This window comes from Piliocolobus tephrosceles, chromosome 19, assembly GCF_002776525.5.
Source record: "Piliocolobus tephrosceles isolate RC106 chromosome 19, ASM277652v3, whole genome shotgun sequence".
In the NCBI taxonomy this organism is placed as follows: Eukaryota; Metazoa; Chordata; class Mammalia; order Primates; family Cercopithecidae; genus Piliocolobus; species Piliocolobus tephrosceles.
The window spans coordinates 64,520,084-64,539,160 of record NC_045452.1 but is presented as its reverse complement, the minus strand read 5'-3'; the positions used below and the strand labels follow the sequence as shown (position 1 = coordinate 64,539,160).

At 36.3% G+C, this 19,077-nt stretch overlaps 1 protein-coding gene across 1 annotated transcript in view; it reads right to left on the bottom strand.

Annotated features, from left to right (window-relative positions):
- SAMSN1 (SAM domain, SH3 domain and nuclear localization signals 1) overlaps positions 1 to 15,229 on the bottom strand; it is a 98,957-nt gene extending 83,728 nt beyond the window's left edge. Inside the window, exon 1 of the mRNA XM_023227486.1 lies at positions 14,954 to 15,229. Coding sequence (XP_023083254.1) covers positions 14,954 to 15,214 — 261 coding nt within the window. The 5' untranslated portion in view covers positions 15,215 to 15,229. The remainder of the gene's footprint in view (positions 1 to 14,953) is intronic.
- Between the last annotated feature and the right edge of the window lie 3,848 nt (positions 15,230 to 19,077).

Genomic DNA, 19,077 nt, shown 5'->3' with positions numbered 1-19,077 from the left:
CTCAGCCCTGAAACTGATGGCCCTTGGGCAAGTTCCTCAATCTCAGTGCCATGTTTGTTGCCTCTCATTTGGAAAATTAAATTGCCTGCTTTACAGGATTGTTGTGCCTTCTGGATTTAATAACTTGTGAAAATAATATATATATGAGAGATTCTCAAAAAGATTTCTTGGACAGGTGAAAATGAAACTGAAAAATCAGAGAATAATAAATGGTGTTCCTTTATTCAGAAGTTATTCTCAAACTTTGGTGAGAATAAAATATCACCTAAGCAGCTTTTGAAATGATGTCCATTCTAGAAATTCTGATTCAGTAAGTCTGGATTAAGCAAACATTACTAATTATGGAAAGACACATTGAGAAATACAGCTTTAGAACATAGTATTCAATCAAAATTGTAAAACAAATACTGGTTTTATTTGAGAACATTATATGCAGTGATTCTTTCTTTAATGACATATCTCTCACTTAAGTGTTCAGGTTTATAAGGCCTGTGATTCTCAATTAGAATGAGTTTCCTATGTCCCCTTCATGAATAGAACTGTATCAACCTTTCACATCTAAGCAGCACTGAGTTCTAATAAGTGTGCCACTGTAAGGCAGCCAACTATGGAATGGTGATTGGAAAAACACCACACATTGTTTCTTGCCTACTTATTTTAAAACTGGGTAATAAAAGGTGTTTACCATTTTGCCATGTAAGGTACTAAGTTCGGAAATATTTTCACGGACATCGGGTCTTCCCCCCAGTGATGGCTTAATACAATCCACAACTACTCTTCATTCCTTCATAAAGTTGATCCATGAATATTTATTCATGGAAGAGGTCTTAGTGGCCATCTAGTACTATCCACTTATTTTACAGCTAAAGAAACCCCAGCTAATGTCAGCTGGCTTGTCCTCCAACCCAGAATCTTCACAAATGAAGAAATTTCCCTTCCAAGAGAAGCCTAATTGAGAGCCAAGTCTACACTTGAAAAGATTTCCCCACTGAGTCTAACTTTGCTATCCAGTGTTAAAAGGGAATTCAGTGTCTTAAATCATAGTATTAGTAGTCATTCCTTCGTGTAAATAAGTGCACAACATTTGGGTTCACCTCCTTCACAGTATCTTACTGATAATATATGAAAGCAGGATGACAGATTCATTTCACACAAAAATGCACTCCTTCAAAATAACAAAATAACCAGAATTCATTTTACTTCAGATTCTGAAAGTCCAGCATTAAGAAACATTAAAAAGGCCAGGTATGGTAGCTTCATGCCAATAATCTCAGCAGTTTGGGAGGCTGGAAAGAGGATCACTTGAATCCAGGAGTTCAAGACCAGCTTAGGTAACATAGCGAGACCTCATCTCTATTTAAAAAAAAAAAAAAAATAGCTGGGCATGGTGTCACATGCCTATAGTCCTGTCTACTTGGGAGGCTGAGGTGGGAGGATGGCTTGAGCCAGGCAGATAGAGGCTGCAGTGAGCTGTGACTGCACTGCTGCAGTGCAGCCTGGGCAACAGAGCAAGACCCTGTCTCTAAACAAAAACAAACTGCATTTGAAAGTTACTTCTTCTGAAAAGATAATTCTCTCCCACATTCCACAGTAAAATAAATGAATTCATTTTGGCTGACTGCTGTTTTGGGTTATTTCCCCATTTTCCTTTAAAAAATTTTTCCTTAAAAAAAATTAGCGCTGATGATATTTTAATGTGAACCCTCATCTGCTCTTTTGATAGATTTTTTCCCAGAATTTTTTCTGTTAACCCAAGCCCACACAGCCAGCAAAACTCCCAAGAATCTTGCCACCAATTTTCCTTTTCAATTATATAAAGCTTTGAAAGTTATTGATTCTGCAAATGTGAAAAATTAACTTATCAAAAAATAGCATACATAAAATGGGAACTGGCCAAAGAAACACAAAGAATATTGTTTTAACTGGAAGTTCTATCATTAACTGCTGCAATTACTGTATTCCTGATATGGCTTTTTGCAATATATTTATCACAATATGGGAACGGTTTAATCTACTCCATACAGAGAGCAGTAGGAGCTCTCAGTGGCCTCAAAATATGATGGTTCTTGCCACAAACAACTAATCTAAATTTCTTGCAGATGGCAGGCCTAACTTTTTTTTTTCTAAAAGGAAATAACTCTCCTCCAAAAGTCAAATTTGTTTTTAAAACTGTGGTGTCTTTAACCACTTTTTCCCCCCAGTTTTTCAGTTGACACCTTGTCATGAGTTACAGTGGCTTGCATTAATCACTCTGGATTCATAAAGAAAATATTTTGTGGCAGTTGACTATCACATGCAAGAAATTAAGTGCCCTTTGCAGGTGACTGCACAGGTACCTCTGATTTCTTGCCAAATCATTCAGAATGCCGCAAATCCATTAAATCTCTCTACAGGGAGGAAAAAATTCCCGCATTCTAGAGAGAGAATTTATGAGTCCATTTCAATCACCACAAATGAAAGCCACCCTTAATATTCATTAGAGATTTTACAGTGGCAATATACATTATCCATTCGTATGCCCCTCTAAAAGGCCAATTTCCCTTGAAACCTTGCATGGCTCCAAGCCACTCCTTGTAGAAACAATGGCCTATGTCCAAGTGGAATCAGGGGAGGCAAATGGATGACATTTCCTTATCCATTGGTAATAATTCCACTAAGCCACTATGGTGGCTATGAGTTTCTGAGCTTTAAAGATTAAAGGACAGATTAGGAATGTGCAGTAATGTCATTGTATCACTTCTCTGCTGTCATCTGTGACCATATGCCCTAAATTGAATAGAGCTTTTCGGTTGGCAACACAAGAGGTGACTTTTGAAACTGACATTTCTTTCCTTTGGAGAAATGTATATGTTGGAGACATAATTCTATGAGCCTGAGAGCTTTCCATTAATCTCCGTCTTTCTACTACCATAGTTCACGCCACCATCATCTTTCATCTATTTTCCCTGCAAATCTATTTTCTTCACTGTATGTAGAGTGATCTTTCCAAAATATCAACTTAAGCCTCATCTCCTCAACAAATCAACAAGAAACACCAAAATAAGCCCTTGGCTTAAAATAGTTTTTGCATAGCTTCCTCATTGCTTTTAGGGAAGACACAGCAAAACAGCATAACCTATAAGACCATATGTGTGGTCTGACTCCTTCCTCAGTTTTACTTTGTCCCATATCTCCGTGTTTTCTCTCCCAGCCATTATGAATTCTCATTCTCCTTATTTGGAGTTAGTTAACTCTTCTCTTCCATCACATTTGAACTCTATCATCACTACCCCTGAAAGCATTTTCTGACTCCTTCACTAGGTCAAATTTACCTATTATTGGCCTTCACAGAACCATGTAAAAATCATAGCTCTTATCAAATCTGGCATTTCATGTTTATTTATGTGATTAAATATATTTTTGTTTCTAATTAGACTATGGGGTTCACAATAATCTGCTTCTACCCAACAGTTTATCCTCCTTATCTGGCATGATATAAATACTCAAAACAAATTGTTGAGTAAATGAATAAATCAGTTCTTGATTTTAACACATCTTGTGCCCTGTCTGAAAAATCCTTTCTAAGGGTGAGACATGGGCTTCCACTGGGGTTGGGCTTGAGGTGAGCTGCAATAAAGCCATATTTCTAATCCAATTATTCATCAGTATGGTTGTATTTAATAACTGGGAACCATGAGACGCATAAAGATCTTACACTGAATATTCATAAGGGTTTTTAGAGTGAATTCAACCACTTGCTTTACAACTTCCCAGGAAGGAGAGGGAACATGAATTTCTTTTCTTCATTTTTCATTCTTTCTGAAAAAGGTAGTTATGACTGAGCGATATATTATGACTTTGAAATAAAATATCATGAAATGCATATGTGATGTGGCTATGATAAAATATATGAGAGGGGTTTTAAAAAGCTAACTTCATTTTACATACGCAAGACACTGTCAATACAATCATAATTTGGGAGGTCAGAAAAGGGCAGTGGTGATGCCAGCACACGCACTCCAGCCTCTTCTTCTTTTTGTCTGTTTTTCCCAGTGACTCAGGCACAGTGTCACTACAGTACCCCCAAGAAGCTAAAAGTAAACTCTCACCCATTGCTCACTGTATACATTTCAGTGAGTTAGCTCCAGCTTTCTCATTTCCAGGGAGATAATTGGGCAAACTATTTGAAATAATCTTAAAAACTACTGGAAACCAGCAACGTAAATTCAGTGCAACATTTTCTCATACAATACAGAATTGCTCAGCATTGTCGATGGTGACATCCTAAGGCAAGAACCTGTCTTTGTCACCATTGTGGCCACACAGCTCAGGGAAATACCTGATATATCATAGATATTATGCTGCTGTTTACTGAATGACAAATAATTAGAAATATATAATAAATTATAATTAAATGATAATAATTTCCCTTGAAAATAATAGCTTTTCTTCATTAAGTTCCAATTAGGTGTCAGGTACAGTTAAACATGTTACATACATTATCTAGTCCAATTCTTACTAGAATTCCACAAAGAAATCCTTGTTTTCCATTTGATAGATAAGAAACTGAAACTCAGAGAAATGAAGTGACTTAATGGTTACACAGACAGTCAATGGTGAGGCCACAGTTGAAGGCCAGGCTTATTTGACTTATGGAGTTTCCACCATATGCTGCTTCTCTTTACTGCCATGGTTATTTATATATCTGCTGCAAAATTTAAAGACAGTTTAATGACAGGAAAAGTCTGGACTAAGAGTTAGGAGGATTATGTTGAGCATCAGCTCTGCCATCATGTGCTTTGGGATCTCAGGTAATTCACTTAATCTTCATGCACCTCAGTTTCTCTATCTGTAAAATGGCAGTAATATTCTGCCTAATTCATAGAGCTAGCATAAGAGCAAATGTGAGAAAAGTTATATTGCACCTTGAAGGCAGGGTCTCTAATTATCAAGCTGTTAAACTCCTACTTTTAATCAGCACTTTCGCATGCAAGATGTCATTTTATACTGCAAGCTGGGAACCGATGTTTCCATTTTTCTAGATGAGATAAGTAGGGGTAAGTTACTAACCTAGTCTAAAAAATTACAAAGCTAACTATCGCAAGAACAGAAAAGCAAACACTGCATGTTCTCACTCATAGGTGGGAATTGAACAATGAGATCACTTGGACATGGGAATGGGAACATCACACACCAGGGCCTATTATGGGGATGGGTGAGGGGGGAGGGATTGCATTGGGAGTTATACCTGATGCAAATGACGAGTTGATGGGTGCTGACGAGTTGATGGGTGCAGCACACCAACATGGCACAAGTATACATATGTAACAAATCTGCATGTTGTGCACATGTACCCTAGAACTTAAAGTATAATAAAAAAAATTTAAAAAATTAAAAAAAATTACAAAGCCATGATCTTTGCAGAAAAACTTTGGATTTTATGTATACTTCAGCTTAAAATCCTGCTCTGCCACCTGCATAAATCAGTTATCCTCTTTGAGCTTCAGATTTCTACCATTAAAATGGAAATAACGATACTATGACACCATCTTACTGAATCATAACACAATTAAAAGAATATATAAAAGTACCTGAAATAAAGTCAAGTGCTAAGTCAATGGTGACTGTGATTATCACAATGTGTCTCTGTGCTGAAAACAAGATTTCAAAGGCATGGACCACTCAAGGTGGCACCTAGTGTGTATGTGATGATGGGTGGGGGTCAGGGTGATGGTGGCAAAAGCAGATGTCTCTCTCCAACCAAGCACTCTTTATATCGCATAGACCCTGATCTTCTGCTCCCTTCTACGGTCTTACTTAAACTTCACCCATCCATTTTTTCAAAGCAGAATTTCCTCCTCTGAAATAGCATGTAAAAGGATTTTTAAAGTACTTCTGGTTTGAATGGTGAGAGCTCCTGAGAATGAAAATGAAAATTCTGGCTCATGAAGAAGTTTCTGTAGCCCTGAAGTGAACTCATATGCATAGTTGCTGGTTCTGGCTTACATTGTTTAAGTTAGGTTGATGCATCCAGAGACCATGAGGGAGAGAGAAAGTAGATGGGATAGAGAAAGTGTAGTTGTTCAGAAAACAAAACAAAAACAAAAACAAAACCCTAAACCTAAACCAGCTTAGGTAAAGGTAAAAAATGTAGAAATAAGGCCAACATGCGTCATGTGAAGAAAATTGCTTTGAAAAATTAGAAAGAAACCTTTATGTACAAGTCTTTTTCTGCACATATAATTTATCTTCCTCATTGTATCCTTATGACCCAAACTATTGAAGACAGCAAGGATCTTAAATATCATCAATATTCTCCTCCATTCCAAGGATGAGGAGGTAGAAGCCCAGGAGATGAAGCAATTTGACCCAAAAAGATCCTACTATGATAGAGCTGAGCTCACAGCTGACTCTTCTGGCTTTGAACAGTATTCCCTTGAGGGTATAACACAGCCTCTAACACACCATGCTACACATGCAAAATATGTCTTTTCTATAGTTTGCTTAGCAATATTTGAATTATGAACATATTTCTTTGCAATAAAAGAAAATTTGGCAACACTCGGAGCATCTGCCAAGGCTCATTATATGTTCTAATGAGCTCATTCAAATGTTCTAACATTCAGGCTTCTCTCCTGCCAAAGATTGATGTCCAGCTTTGGTGACTTGCTTCCTTCTGTTGAAGCATGCAGGAGAGGCTCTAAGTAAAAAGGACATTTAGGTCTCTCACAGCTAATGAGCAGATTGGGCCCCCCTCAGATTGTCCGTAATTGTCTTCCTCCTTCTATTTGAGAATCCAGTGAAACAAATTCCAACTTCCCTTGTGAAATTCAAAATGTAGTTATAATTGATTATCATGGATCCTATTTCATGATCATAAGAACTAATCTGAATTATAAATGTTTTATGATGACTTTAGGAAGATTTTGCTATAAGGAGTATCAGTTCAACTTTCTTCTTAATATGATGCACTTGAGTAAACAAGCACAGAGTGAAAAACACACGAAGAGAGAAAAGGAGCAAAATCCTTAGGGTAATTCATGAAGAAGAGGGATTCTTGGTTTCCATAACAATTCTATAACTCGATCACAGGACTATTATTTTCACATATGCATGAAATTTGTGTAATTGGGAAAAGCCAAACATCAACCCAAACAATTTGACTGGTTTGAATGCTGTATTGCTATGCCTCAAAGGTCTAATTTAATAATATCTCTATTATCTTGGGTTTCCAGACTAATACTTCACACTTACAGAGAAATTACATTTTGTCCTTTTATCTTTATTTTTATTGTAAAAGATTTTATTGGAAAAGACACTTAAACATTTTATGCACATTTACGATTTACTTTCTTCATATTCAACCTAAGGAATTTCCATAAACCTGACATATTCTACTATTATAATATCTCATATTTTATGTGTTTATTCTATAAGCTCTTCTTGAGCTAATAAAAAATGTGTTCACATGTCTGGCTAGACCTTTTTCAAGCTTATTTTATATACAGGTACTACAAAGTGTTTGCAATTTTAGTGAATTTTTACACCAAAAATTGCGATTACTTATTCTTCCATGTTACCATTTTCTTTTAATAAGATCTCATAAACTCTCTTGTCCACCCCTTCTCCTAACACACATGCATACTTCTAAGGCTCCCAAGTTCGTAGGCTGGATGTCTTACGAGGCACCTTACATGACTTTGCTAAATGAGTGAATGAATGGATAAATGAATGAATAAGCTATTGCAGAATCTCCTAATTTTCAAATTCTTCTCTTGGGTAAATGCTGATTCTCCTACCATCAGACATTAAATGGGTCATAATTAAAATTTCATCCTATAAAATTGTCATAATTAATGATTATTTTCTTGCTCACTTTAAATTTATAAAATTATTTTTAGAATCTTGGTTGTCAAGTATATTAATTTCAGCACAGACTGTAGCAAGTATAGATATGTTTTGGCATTTTTGTATCACATTTTCCTGTTTATCTTTTCGAAATTCTCAGTCCAGATTACCATTTGTGATGCTTTCTTTTCCACAAGTGGTCCAAATATATTTGCTGAAACTTTTTACCTTTCCATCCCACTATAATTCCACTGCAAAAAAGTAAAATTTGAAGCTGTTCCAACAAGTGGTTTTTGATGTTGGAGATGAAACACAAGGATGTTAAATTATGAGGAATTATGTATTGATAGTTCATAGCCTACCTTCTTCTGGGTGGGTGTGTGAGCTTTCTTCTTAGTATGTCTTATTGTTTACCAGGTCCAAAAATAATACTGCCCACCACAAATGGGAACACACAGGTTTTTTTGGCAGGAGCCTAACATCACTAAAGCACAAAGAAAATGAGAAGAGAATCTGCAAATTGTTTTTTCTTTTTCCTAAACCATGTGCCTCCTTACTGTCTTTTCACTGGTCCTGTCTAGTCTTAATTCTTTCCTTCCATATTTCTGTTTCTCAAAGTCTACATCATGGATTCTTACTCATTCACCTACACTTCTAAACTTCACTACTGTTCATTAGATAGGTAGAGAAAAAAAGGAAGGCCAAAATGAGGAAATAGTATGAAGATACGAAGATGGATAAAATATCATTGTGCTTGATGAAAAGATGATACTCACTTTATCTGTAGTAAAGAGTGTGTAAAAACGACCTGTGTGCATCTGGTTAGAAGGAAGATTAGGTGAATGAGTTTAGATTTGACCCTGTAGGTTATGGGGGAGGCGTTTAAAGGTTTGTGAGGAGAGCAGTGACATTATTAGATTTGAGCTTCAGGATCATTAATCAGGGTAGCATTTATCAGTTAGAATAGTCAAGAAAATTAATCTGTTAGATTAATCTGATAATGGTGTGTCATGTTGATTGAAGGGGGAAGACCAGGGTCAGAGAGACTGAGGGAGACTGCCAAGGGAGAGAATAGAGAGACAAAATGGAGGACAGGCACAGATAGCTTATTCTGGTTACGTGGTCTGTCTCCCAAAGATGTCTGGTTTTCTTGAGATGTATTAAAACCTTTATACAACTTAACAGTGAAGCTGTGTATCCCAAGAGCACTTTCCCATATCAGTAATTAGCATCCACTGCTGAACATTTGAACTGAAAGAATTGTAAAACCTTTTGTTACTCTATTTATTGGTGAGCATTAGCAGGCTTCCTGTTCCTCCAACTGAAACAGTTGCGTAAAGAATTTTTCCATCATCCACATGGTTTGTCACCATTGTGATGAGTTCATGCGAGATTCCAAAACAGCCTTCCCATCTTGCCATAGATACCTTTAAGTATAGCCTTGTTTATGTTCTCACCTTCAGATGCTGTAATATCAACTCCACTCATTTTTCTTTGATTTTTGTCATACGATCTGTCTCTCACTATAAAAATTTTTCTCTATCTACTATGTTTGCATTCTTCTATAGGCAGGTCTCTGTTCTGTTTTTTTGGGTCTTTGACTTTGCCTCTTCCTGAAAGATCTTTTTTTACTGTCACTTTTTAAACATTTTCACACTATTTTTATAAAATTGGGTTCAAAATATTTTAGAAATTTGAGAGGAGGAATGGATATTTGCTCCTTGTTCATGTCTAGGTTGCATCCGTTTCTTTCTTTCTTTTTTTTTTTTGAGACGGAATATCACTCTGTCACCCAGGCTGGAGGGCAGTCGTGCATTCTTGGCTCACTGCAACCTCCGCCTCCTGGCTTCAAGCGATTCTCCTGCTTCAGCCTCTCGAGTAACTGGGATTACAGGTGCATATCACCACGGTGGGCTAATAATACGTGTGTGTGTGTGTGTGTGTGTGTGTATGTGTGTATTTTTTTTTTTTTTTTTTTAGTAAAGACAGGGTTTTACCATGTTAGCCAGGATGGTCTTGTTCTCCTGACCTTGTGATCTGCCTGCCTCAGCCTCCCAAAGTGCTGGGATTACAGGTGTAAGCCACCACGCCTGGCCCCATTTCTTAATCTTATAAAAATATTTGTTTATCCTTATAAATCTGAAAAAGTCTCCCAGATTTTGAAAAATATATGTGTTATTATAAAAACATTATATGAAAGGAAGATTTTGTCTCCTTCACAGCCCACAAACTCTATCCTTTCTTACCCTCATTCCCTACCAAGCCTATGGCTCATTTTCCTCCTTTTGTTAAGATGTTCCATGCTCTTAGCTTGCAGAGCTTCATAAGTACTCTTCAGTTATTCTTCTTATAAATTGATTTGAAACACTTGGCTTCAAAGATTATTTTTGGTCACCTCCACTATTCCCTTTCTTAAGATGCATCTGAAATCCCCTCTCAACACCACTCATCTCAGATGGTAGAAAAGATCGTCATCCTTAGTTTTTCCTTTCCCATTTCTCTTGTGGAGTATACCCTTTCATAAATCTGATCTTTTACCTTTCTCAATTTATATCAATTCCATAATCACATATATTTCTTCACTCCCAGATCCCACAGACATTACAAACAACTTAACTTCATGTTAAACATCTCTATGTGTCTCATTTTCCTGTTGACTTCTGTGAAGAGCCCTTGACAAATAATACATTTCCCTGTCTGATTCAGTTTGTTTATAGTATCTCAACTGAATAAAATGTTCCAATCTTACAGACCTCTGGATGCTTTGATTTTTGCAATAAATATTACTTACTACAGATGAATCCCAACAGTATTTCATTAAACTTTTCTAACAGATATTAATAAACTTGCTTAACTAATGGGTGTTTTTGGTATGCAAAGAGTTACTCAGAGGAAAGAGAGTGAGTAGGACTGAAACTACCTTACAGAATCGAAATTAGTGGGTGAAAGAGGGTAAGGAGTTTACTCAAGCTCATTCTGCTGGCAATGTCAGAGCTGCATTAAATCCATCAGCACCCACCTTGAGAGTGGGAGGCTACAGTGGGCTTAGCAGGAAGCATACCTGGGTGAACAAGGACTTTCTCAAAGATGAGTTAATTTCAGACCACCTAAAAACTCTGATGTAATAATAGAATCAAAGACACCAAGTGGATCACAAGGTCAGGAGTTCGAGACCAGCCTGGCCAACATGGTGAAACCCCATCCTGCTAAAAATACAAAAATTAGCCAGGCTTGGTGGTGGGCGCCTATAATCCCAGCTACTAGGGAGTCTGAGGCAGGAGAATCGTTTGAACCCAGAAGGCAGAGGTTGTAGTGAGCCAAGATCGTGCCATTGCACTCCAGCCTGGGTGACAGGGAGAGAATTTGTCTAAGAACAAAAAAAAAAGAGAGACACCAGAATATACTATTCCTAAAATTTTTAAAGTCAAGGAGAAACTAGTGCCCTTGTAGATTGGATTCATTTCCCATGAAATGTGGGGTTTAGGCCCAGCTCCATCATATCTGCATATCTTGGCACATATATTTTTTTAAATATAATCACACTCTTACCCTTTTAAATTGCAAAAATGTCGCCTCTGACTACCTGCCATTAATGGTAAGTAACATTCATTACAGAAGCACATCTTTTCAAACCCCAACACTGCCTTCTTTACATTCTATAATATGAAAGTTAAATAACCGAAATAATAACCCTGCAATTACTATTGAAAAAAATACCAGCTATGCTGAAATGAAACTGGATATTTTTCACTTGTTGTTATAGAATATATGTGTAGAATACAAAAATAATAATTTGCACTCATCCAACTTCTTTCACTTTAGTGTCTCAAATCCCAGAGTGTAAGTGGTCTCATTAAGTTTACCAAACCAATTTAACTCTAACATGCTCTTGAACCCCCTCTCCAAGTCCACTGAGGCCTTTCTGTCACGAATGCTGAGCACTATCATCTGAAATTCTGAGCATTCTGTAGCTATGTTTGACCTTCTGCAGATAAAACTCACTTAATCGTTAAGTTATATATTAAAATAGACAAAACTACCCAAATAAAAAAGAAAAATATGACTATTGTGTATTTCCCTACATCTACACACATCCACAAACACTCACATGTACAAAATAACTTAATTTATGTATAATTGGATTTATTAGAATGAGGAAAGCTTTGGCTATAAGAACAGCTAGAAAAACAAGAAGAAACGCTTTATCTGGATCTATGGAAACAAAGTCCATTGGTTTCTAAGCTCCATTTATTTAGGCAACAAGTGCTACACAGATATTTATTTATTTATTTATTTCTGTTCTGCATTTCATGTTAGAAAATGCTTACTTTTTTTTTTTTTTTTTAGAGACAGGATCTCACTTTGTTTCCCAGGCTGGTCTTGAACTCCTGAGATCAATTGATCCTCCCACCTTGACCTCCTAAAGTGCTGGGATTGATGGTGTGAGCCACCACACATGGCCAATTGTTCAGGTATTGATTGAGGGCCCATTATATTATAGGAACTATGGAGGATACAAAGATAAGTTATTCCTCGGAAATATACAAATTCTGAATTAATTCCAGCACAAGTGGAGTATGGTAAGTTCTATGAAGATGAGAGCAGTGGAGATAGCATCTGGCTGTGTATCTCCAGTGCCCGATACTGTGAATAGCAAATAGTAGGTGGCAGGATGTGTTTCATGAATATGTAATGAAAGAACAATGCCCTCAAACAATGTAGAAGTTCAAAGGAAGGAGGGACAACTTCTGTCTGGTGTTACCCAGAAAAGCTTTCTAGATGATGAAGTATTTGATCTGAGTCTAAGGGTTGACGGGATGGGTTCTAACAGAGAGAATTCACATACCAGGCAGAGGCCATCACACAGTCACAAAGAGAGAGGCAAGAAAGTGTGACACAGCCTTTAGGAATAGCAAATCATTCAGTTTGGCAGTTCGGCATAGGAAATCAATAAGGTGGGGGTAGTACACAGACAAGACTGAAAAATTAGATTGAGTCCAGACTGATGAAATCCAGAAATGCCAAGTTAGGGAGTCCAGATTTTATTCTTGAAGGAAACTCTATTTGTGTTCAGATGCCTATACAACAGCTTAGCCACTTGCCAAGGAGCCATCAGCCTTGATCCTGCTTCTGAAGCTGTCAGAAGAAGTCATCAGAAGCATGCCCTAATTATATTATCGGCTACTCTCCAAGAAGCTACTCTAAGAGAAAACCTGCAAAGTACAGCAGTCCCAGAAAAGAAGATGAAGACTAAAGACATTGATGCAGCTGGAAACCATCATTCTCAGCAAACTATCACAAGAACAGAAAACCAGACACCGCATGTTCTCACTCATAGGTGGGAACTGAACAATGAGAACACTTGGACACCGGAAGGGGAACATCACACACTGGGGCCTGTCGTGGGGTGGCGGGAGGGACAGCATTAGGATATACACCTAATGTAAATGACAAGTTGATGGGTGCAGCACACCAACATGGCACATGTATACATATGTAACAAACCTACACGTTGTGCACATGTACCTTAGAACTTAAAGTATCATAAAAAAATTAAAAATAAAAAAATAAGGAGAGATATTTAGAAATGATTAATGTTGGTCAGTTTCATCAGTTCTAAGTCTGTTATCAGATACCTGTTACATTTACCATGATACTTCGAACACAAGTTACTTTGGTTCTAGTCTTTGGAGACTTGATGCAAAAATCTTAAAAGGTAAAAAAAGTTCCGAGAGAAAATATGCCTTTTCAGAGACCTCTAATATGTTATAAAATGTAGCCTCTGTCTAAGAAGAGACTGATTCTTTGAGGAAAGTGGTAGAGTAGGCTACCTGGATACACAAAATTGTCCCATTCATTCACTGAAAACACACATGACCAGGAGCTGTAGTGAAATAAAGTTATAAAACATGCCTTGAGCAATTTACAATGAAATTAAAAAAAAAAAAAAGTGCCACTCTTAAGTACTAGAAGATTTATAATATTTGACTTTAGCTTCTTGACTATTTCCATTTTTTAGTTAAGAAAATTAAGATTAAAAGGTTTAAATAACTTATCCAAGCCAAAAAAAAAAAAAAAAAAAAAAAAGCACAGCCAGAATCCAAATCTAAATTTGTTTGACTCCAGAAAGCATACTGTTTCTCATGTATCATATAACAGGCTTAGAGTCTGCCCTAGTATATGGAAAACACTCTCATGCAGTAGCTAAAAGCAGGATCTCTAGCTAAAAGCAAGACCTAGGTTAGAGGTCTTGGCTCTACCTCCTGTTAGCTGTCTGACTTTGCACCTGTTGCTAACTTTTTATGCCTCCATTTTCTCAACTGTAAAATGAAGGGAAATAATATTTCTTTTCTTTTTCTTTGAGACGGAGTCTCACTCTGTCACCCAGGTTAGAGTGCAGTGGCGCGATCTCGGCTCACTGCAAGCTCCGCCTCCTGGGTTCTCGCCATTCTCCTGCCTCAGCCTCCCCAGTAGCTGGTACTACAGGTGCCCGCCACCATGCCTGGCTATTTTTTTTTTTTTTTTTTTTTTTTGTATTTTTAGTAGAGACGGGGTTTCACCGTGTTAGCTAGGATGGTCTCGATCTCCTGACCTCATTATCCGCCCGCCTCAGCCTCCCAAAGTGCTGGGATTACAGGCATGAGCCACTGTGCCCGGCCGGAAATAATATTTCTTAAGATAATATTTCATAATGTAATTCCTTACCTTATAGAGTTGATGTGAGACTTAAATGAGATAATGTATATAAAATGCTTAGGAAAATGGCAGGCTCAAAGAAAATGCTCATTAAAATTAGCTATTATTTTTCAGTGAAATTTCATTATAATTACAATAATTTAGACAATTCACTTCACATTTTCTTGATCTCACAAAGTCTTCCTTCAATCAAAAACAAATCCCTGGAAACATTTTGTGCAGTCATTAATTTGTACACAAATGAATATATGAAATGTTAACATGGGTAAAAGTCACAAGAGTTTGGTTGCTTTTTGGAAAGACAACTCTTGCTCTGGTAACTTTTCTGACACTGATAAATTTGACTGATTAGCACTTTTGCTATCTGTTTCTTTCCCGACAGCACAAAACCCCAGATAAGATGACACATTTCCGTAGCTTGCAAACTTACCCATGAATGTAGGAGATCCATATCTGAGCAGGAAGACTTGAGACGTGTGTGGCGAATACAAGAGGAGCAGTGGCCCCAGGGTCCAACTTGTGCTATTTGGAAATCAACACATGTCCAGAGAGGGTTTTCAGGAAAAGGCTTCCAGTGATGCCACATGTAAGCTTCACCTTCATACCAAGCTAATTTATCTTCCAAGTTGCAGTCATTTAAAGTGCTAGATCTGCCCAGTGATGCAGAAAGAGTATCCAATCTAATCTCCATTTCTTCCTTCCTCCTTGTGCTAACACTACTCACTTTCTTTTCTTGGGACTTGGTTAATTTTAAACAAGAAATCAATGTGTCATCTTCATCTTCTGAATGACAAAGAAATGGGTTAAAAACTATTATTATAATTCTTCCCTTTATATAAGAGAAATAAATGAAGCGCACTGGATAAACTAAGAAGTCATTCAATTTTACAAAATTATTTACAGCAGCATTTATTTAAAAAGTAAGTTATTTTGCTATATAAAATTTTTTGTTTTATAAAAGTCTCATTTTTCTGACATGTTTGAAACCATAACTATTGATTAAAGTCTATCTCACTGGAATGAATGGAGGCCACATACAAATAATATGCTGAAAGATATCTGAGAAAAAAATACAGTTTTTTAAAAAATGCACCTTTATGTTTCTACTATTAAATATGTTTAATTTTAAGGTCATGTGTATAATAAAGAATTATAAGGAAACAAATAAAATTATATGCCTTACATAAAAGAATGAAATCTCAGTGGGTATGGACTGAAATCCTACTGGCATTCCAAAATTGTCTATTTTAATACCAATCTGCCAAGAGATTTATGCATGCAGTGTGTCTCATAGTGAAATAGTTTTTAAAAAGCAAGAACGACAAAATTAAAAAAAAAAAGGCATATCTGTAATACTACAAAGTTCATTTGTGAGATCTATATTTACACAATGTGGCAAAGACTCTGATGAAATTTCTAGTAATATAGAAAACAGTTACAGAAAATAGAAATATATATCACTCAGAGTCAATTGCTCTATGTCATGGAATCCCTTTAAATCCAAATGTTTAATGAGTATTTTAAAAAGAGTTTTATTAATTAAGATATGCTATTATAAATAAATAAATGAAAACCAAAGTTGCGTGCCATGGACACACCAATTTGCTATGCTTACATCGAAATTCAAATATATGGTTTTCTATGGCCGAAGAATGGGAACAGTGGACACTGCTGAGCCTCCTCCATTGTGCTCTCTCACTCTGTCTCAGAGCCTGGTCTTGAAGGGAAGGAGAAATGGGCTGGGGCATAAATACGGGGTAAAATTCAGGAATAGATGGGGATGTCTGTTTCAAAATAACTTGGCAATAAAAACAATCCTCAATGTTTAATGATTATCTTAAGACCTTATCAAAATGGGCTTCATTAATATATGTTTCCTTAGTTCTCCCTCAAAGGAATTGGAACAGCTTATTGAGTTCTTACTTACGGAGGTTTATTAATGTCGGTTTCACCTCATCCAGACTCTGCACTCTGGCTTTCTTAGTCCAAACCAGTTTCTGTAGTCGCTTTAATGTCCCCATTGATTCCACAGGGTCACCGCCCGATTTTATGGCCTAGTACAAATACAGCTCAAGGTAAAGACAAATTATTCTTCACAAAAGATTAAATATAAAATATGTTGAGATCATAAATGTGGAAAAATGAATAATGTGACCTTAAAACCTGAAGCTTGAGTCAATTTAAGCAATAACTTTAAAGCACATCACATTTTTGGGGTTCAAAATTATGAAATACGTTACAACTGTCCAGTCATACTAAAGCAGAGTGGTTTTATCAATTTTTTTTTTACTTCAAAATACAGCAAAATGGATTGAATTCAGAAATATCTATAAATGACTCACTCCTGCCCACTATGAAATAGTGGAAAAAAACAAGATCTTTGCAGTGTAATATAGATGGAACAAGAGGTTCAAAGTTGCCATTTGCTAGTGTTGGAATAGACCGATAGCATGCGAAGTCTACCTGCTAATATTAGATAAAGAAGAATTGAAATTGTCTTCATTTCCTTTTTGGAAATTTGTGGGCAAACAGCATTTGTTTCAAGTATGAAAAGTTTTCAAATAGCATACTTAAAAAAAAAAAAAAAAATAGACTCTTGCTTTCTAGAAGATAGGCACTAAGTGAAACAAAAGATAGCCACAGCATAACACATTATGTTTTAGTATACATGTCACTTGTTTATTGTGACAAAATATGGATAAAATATAATTAACATTGCATTAATGACTCTTGTTTCCTTTAAAAAGATTCAGGAATGTTTCCCACTAGTTTACGGTTGAATTTGTACTTATACAGCTTTTACTTATTATCTTAAGGATAGTTCCTCTTAAGGATTTCAAAATACTTTGGAAATTAACTCTTTGTGTGCTAAGTTTTACATGAGTTGATAAAATCATTGTGCTCTGTTGAATTCACTAGATGTGATGTAATACATATAGGAATACTTTTTCATCCAGAACGTTCTACTCAGAAATATTTCTCCACCTGCTTTTGTCTCATTCTTTCCATTGAACAGCTGATAAATAACATCTACAAAGACACTGCAATTTTCAAAAGGTGAATATTGCCTCGTCATTAGTGTTTGAATGAGACATTTATAATAATGCTTTCCAAGCCTTTGAAAGAGACTATAAGCCCAAATAAATGTTTGGAAGTAAAGAATATCTGGCATGCAACATTTCCAATCCTTATACTCAGCTGTTATCTTTGGTCTTTATGATAGACTTTGAACAAGCAGCATAAACTTGTTCTGTCTCTGCAAAATAGCACTTACGTAGGAAATGTGATGTTTTTGCCAGAGGAAGCCATATCTTTTTGCATTAAATAAATGGGAAAATATTGAAATCATTTTAATCTTTCAGAAAGGACTGTGATGAGATATGCTTAGAAACGCAAAATCTTCCCTCTCTTTCCAACACAATTGTTCAACACAATTGTTCAACACAATTTCTATTGCTTACTTTTTGGTATTATTTCTCAGTGTTTCTTTTAGTGCTTTCTGAGTTACTTGGTTTTATAGATGCTTTACAACTTAGGAAAGGCCATTTTCTACTCTTTAGACCCTTTCAGAAATAATAAGATGATATTGCACAACCATTTTTTCTTTGCTGTGCTTCTACTCTTATGTCAACTTCTTGTTACGGCCAAAGCTTAATTGTTCCACTGAAACACTGGCAACAAAAATCACCTTCTCTTTTCCCTTTGTGAAAAAGGTTTTAATGTGGAGAAAGGTATTGTACACTAGGGAAATGGAACTTGGTACAAATGATTTTCCCCCAAGAGAAACTAAAGCATTTGGAAGGTATCTGAATTCAGGTAAGTAAGATTTCATGGCCTAGAGGTTTTAAAACTAACTGACCTTTCATTATTTTGTTCACACTCTATTATAGCCTTTTTAAAGCATGATACTGTTATTTTTTGTATCTTTATTCACTTTGAGTTACTAGACATCAGTCTACTGCATTTTATTTATTTTTTAAAATCCTATGTGTCTAGATTGTACATGGCTTAATAAATATGTACTGAATGTAAATACAATCCTAATTTTATACATATTTTATGTACACAATGGAGTATCCATAGTACATTTTTGATACTAGACTCATTACTTTCTAATAGCAAAGTATTTCTGGACAACCTCCTCTTGTTAATAGGTACTATATATCCAAGGGATGAAATTTAGAGTTAATATTATTATAAAAGATATAGAATCATTAAAACTATGTATTAAAAAGAAAACGTATTCAAATTAAGAATACACCCAGGTGCGGTGGCTCATGCCTGTAATTCCAGTACTTTGGGAGGCTGAGGAGGGTGGATCACGGGGTCAGGAGATCAAGACCATCCTGGCCAACATGGTGAAACCCTGTCTCTACTAAAAACACAAAAATTAGCTGGGTGTGGTGGCATGCACCTGTAATCCCAGCTATTTGGGAGTCTGAGGCAGGAGAATCGCATGAACCTGGGAAGCAACGATTGCAGTGAGCCGGCATTGCACCACTGAACTCCAGCCTGGGCGACAGAGTGAGACTCCATTTCAAAAAAAAAAAAAAA